At 48.8% G+C, this 4,349-nt stretch overlaps 1 protein-coding gene across 2 annotated transcripts in view; it reads right to left on the bottom strand.

The window, feature by feature from the left end:
• The window catches only part of Ampd1 (adenosine monophosphate deaminase 1), a 22,814-nt gene that overhangs the window by 14,010 nt on the left and 4,455 nt on the right, over positions 1–4,349 (bottom strand). For both annotated transcript variants that reach the window (XM_005357132.2, XM_005357133.2), the window contains 2 exons: positions 3,534–3,714; positions 2,807–2,972 (listed from right to left, as the gene is read on the bottom strand). In XM_005357132.2, coding sequence (XP_005357189.1) covers positions 2,807–2,972; positions 3,534–3,714 — 347 coding nt within the window. The remainder of the gene's footprint in view (positions 1–2,806; positions 2,973–3,533; positions 3,715–4,349) is intronic.

Genomic DNA, 4,349 nt, shown 5'->3' with positions numbered 1-4,349 from the left:
TAGACCAGGCTGGCCTCGAACTCACAGAGATCCACCTGCCTCTGCCTCCCGAGTGCTGGGATTAAAGGCGTGCGCCACCACCGCCCGGCTTCAAAAAATTTTTTGAAAAGTGATTAAAAGAACTGATTGCTTTTTATCACTGTTTTTGTTTGTCTGTTTTTAACTTATCACACAAAGTCGTGGGTTCATCACGGCGTCTTCCTATGTGTCAATATGCTTCATTCTTATCCATTTCTTTGTCTGCTGCCCTCTCCCACGCCCCTTCTTCCTACAGTTGCTCCCCTTTATCATTCAGCAAGTCCCCTGTCGCCCCGCTTTCCTATTGCATGTCCTCTATTTCCCCCCTTTCTTAAGATCTTTTCCTCCATTTCATGGCTCCTTTCCCAATTTCTGGCTTTGTCATAGACACAATTTTAAATCAGGTTCTGCGTGTAGGAAAATGTGATGTATCTGTCCTTCTGAGTCTGGTTTATCTCGTGTAACATAATGATTTCTAATTGTATCTGTTCTGAAAATGTCCCGACTTTACAGTTGAGTGTGTGTGTGTGTGTGAGTGCGTGTGTGTGTGAGTGCGTGAGTGTGTGTGTGTATGCTGCGGGTGTGCATGTCCAAGGGGGACACTGGGTATCCTGCTCCATCACTCTCTGCCTTATTCCCTTGAGAGAGGGTCTCTCACTGAACCTGGAGCTGGTCTGGCAGCCAGTAGGACCCAGAAACTGTCTCTGCTCCCCCCAGCACTGGGGTCACAGGCAAGTGTGGCCATGAGTGCTGGGGATTTGAACTCAGTTCCTTCCTTCTTTCACTGTAAGTGGACTTACTGAGTCATACCCAAGACCCCGTGATTTCATCGTTAAGGAGAACCCATTCTAACGTTGTAGATGTATTCTTCCTTTCACGTGATATTTGCGCGTTCAAAGTGCAAACCTCTGAAACTGGGAATGATGGCACAAGCCTATAGTTCCAGCATTTAAGAGACTGAGGCTGGAGGGTCACTGTAATTTCAAGGCCAGCCTGATCTACATAGGCGTTCCAGGACAGTCAGAACTATATATCAAGGTCTTGTCTCAAAACAAAAGAAAAAGCCAGGTGGTGGAAAATGGGGTAGGGGGAAGAAGGAGGGAGAGAGAACTGGGATGGGTATGTAAAATAAAAGAAGATCATTTTAAAAATAAAATAAAATCTTATGAGTTCAGTTTGAAAACGAAGGGGGGGGGGTAGATGCAAACTTTAGCCAGAGCGCCTGAAGTAAGTGCTCAGTCTGGGGTCAGCTTCCAGTGGCACTTGTTCACAGCCATGTAGCACTGTGACAGACCTCGCAGGCAAAGGCACTCACTCACCCTCACGACCCCAACCCTCAGCACTTCAGCATTCAAAGCCTTAGCAGTTGGCCTCAATAAGGGCTAATTAAATAGAGTCAATTGATCATCTGATTCTAAAGGCTGGAGACTTTAGCCCTGAGACAACCTTCCCCATCTCTGTTTGCATTTCAAGGATGCCCCTGTTGGCTACGAAGCACAGTCCTGTGGAACACTGCTCAGCAGCTCAGCTATATCCAGCCGCTAAGTGAAGGAAAAGATGGGTGGCCCAGGTTTCCAACATGGGGTCTCTCTTGCCTTCCTTCCTTGCATCTTCTCCCTTCTGTCTGTTCTCATGTCTGCCAAATGCAGAAGCGCCGAGTTTGTCCCCTGATTTTTAAGCCCTTGGAAGTCTGGAGTTTTCCAAATTGTGATTCCCATGTATGTACCATTTAATTAAACATTTCACGTTGGTTCTTTAATGTCTGCACCTGCCCCTGACATTTACCCAACACCCTGGTTACCATACCGAAGGAGATAAACAAGAATAGCTTGCATTTCAGCACCCTGAGCCTTGTGAGCATCTTAGGCCTTACCCTGCCTGGGTCAGTTACATGAGAAGGGGGCCCAGTATTTATATTTGGAGCAGAGACTGGGGACCTGATAGCAGCTTCACCAATAGGATGCTGATACTGCAAGTTTGTGTGGCAGAGATTTATTAATCGGCCAGCGGGGCCGAGTGTTGGTAACTGGAGTTCAGTAGCCCTGTGACATACCAGAATCCATTCCAAGCACCAGCTGCTGCGTAGGCAACTGGAACAAACCCAGAGACTTTGGCCTAAAGACAATGAGCTCGTTGGAATTTCCCTTTCTTTTTAACATTTTTACTATGCGTGAATATTTTGCATGCATACGTGTGTGCGCCACAACTGTGAGCATGGAGGTCAAAGGATGCTTGAGCAGACAGTTATGAGCTACCGTGGGGGTGCTGGAAATTGAACCCAGATCCTCCAACAGAGCAACAAGAGCTCTTCGTTGCCATTCCTTCAGCACCTCCTCCATTATATTTCCCTTCATTTGTTTTGGGCATGCGCCATGGTGTGCATGTGGAAGTCAGAGGACCATTGCGGGAGTAGGGTGCCTCCTTCCACCATATGGGGCCTGAGGTTTGAACTCTGGTTTCCAGCCCGGGTGACAAGTACCTTTACCTCCGCAGCTATCTTGCAGTGCCCTTGTCCCTCATTCCCTCGTCTCTGTTTACTTTATGACGCAGTCTGCAGGAACAAACTGCTGCACGTCGCTGCTCTTCTTTGTCCTTTTGCCCAGCCTGTCCACTGCAGCCTGGGTCACCTACAGCGTTGTATAGAGCGGCACAGAAGCATGGCAATGACATTCAGCACTAGTGCTGACTGCAGGGGAAGGTGCAAAGGAGATACGCCACATCTGCCCTAACAGGGAGGAGGATGGCACGCAGCAGCTCGGCAGACCTCGGCATCACAAGCACGACTCACCCCAGAGGCGTAGTCCCCAGTGATCTGCACCCTCTGGAAGTCAGGAACACTCTCGTAGGTCGGGGATGAAGAAATAAACTCTTCGATGTGGGACAGTTTGGTAGAAGATGTTTCGCTTTGTGGAATGGACAAATTAACCGTCTTCCGTCCCTGGAAGCGCCTTTTTCTGGGTTTGCAATGAACAAACAAAAGGAATTAGCTCTCAGGAGTGCTAGAAAGAAAGGGAAATAATTCTTTTTCATGAACGCTCTCTGGTAACTCCTGGGGGAAGGGAAGCATGCATGACAGGTGTAGCATGGGCAGGGATGACGTGTCCCCCCAAGGGCACGGTGCCCTCAGACTGGCTGGAGAGGGGGTCACACCAGAGAGCACTGCTAGTGACTAGGGACCACATCTGAAGATGAAGGCATTTGCCTTCCGGTTCACCCGCTAGCTATGTCTATGTCGAGAGGCTTTGCCACAGCTGTCAGCCCACTTGGGAGGCTTCTGCCCTCTTCCTGGGGTACAGAAAGGCTTTATTTAGCTTGAGGAGATGTAGATAAGGGTGGGGGACCCCACTGCTTTCTTCTTGTGTCGTTGGTATCTCGCCCTAACCGAGGCAGTGAGGAGGAGGAAGGACTTGGAAGCTTAGCAGAGGCCTTTCTGTCTGTGACCTGCGTTCAGACCGACCTGCATTCAGGACCTGCTGCTTCTCCCCAGCAGCTGCACCATTGCTTTAAGCTCTTACCTCCTGCCATCCGTAGACAGGGTCAGGTTCTCCATGTGGAAGATGTGGGCTTGCATCTCATGGAGGGAAATCGGGCAGATCTCATCGACATCGAAGGGGGAGATTTCATGCCGGCCTCCCTCATCTTTGACTTCAGAGGCAAAGACTTTTTCAGCAAAGCTACGCATTGCATCATCAATTTCTAGAAGAGGTTTTTTTTTTTCGCATATTAGTTGACGTTCTTATCCAAAAACCATCCAGGGGTTGCTGGATATCAGGCACAAGAATGAGGATAAATTGTGTGGGCCTTTTCTGATCTCCAGCCAGAGCTCAGGCCTGCTCCTACTTTAGTGGGGTTCTGTGTATGGAGCACACACCTGGAGGGCCCTAAAGATGCAGCTAGCCTCTTATGGGACAAACTCTTAATATGAGATTACTTGTTCCTGGCAGAGCGAAGTTTGATTTCAAAGCCATCACACCACAGTCCTTCCCATTGGGTTTTCCGGGTCTTCCTGGTTGTTCTAAAGACTGCCGATCCCCATGGAGCTTATGGCTGAGAAATGAGCAGATATAAGAAAGGAATGTGGTCTCTAGGGCTCTTCAGAGGGAAGTGTCTCTACGACCACCTCTATTTTTCAAAAGACTGACAACTGTGATACATGTCATGTGGAGAAAGGGAATTGCCAAACTTAGGCCTATGTGGTGGGGTCCATTCTTGTGGGTAGGACCTTTGACAAGGGGTGACTTAGAAAGCCAACCCACTGTTACACACTAAGTTTTCCTATTCTATTTTCTAACCCCCCCCCCGTGTGTGTGTGTGTGTGTGTGTGTGTGTGT

The sequence above is a fragment of the Microtus ochrogaster genome, chromosome 21 (genome assembly GCF_000317375.1).
Source record: "Microtus ochrogaster isolate Prairie Vole_2 chromosome 21, MicOch1.0, whole genome shotgun sequence".
NCBI lineage: Eukaryota > Metazoa > Chordata > Mammalia > Rodentia > Cricetidae > Microtus > Microtus ochrogaster.
Note: the sequence above shows the minus strand (reverse complement) of the source record. Positions and strands in the feature narration are given on the sequence as shown.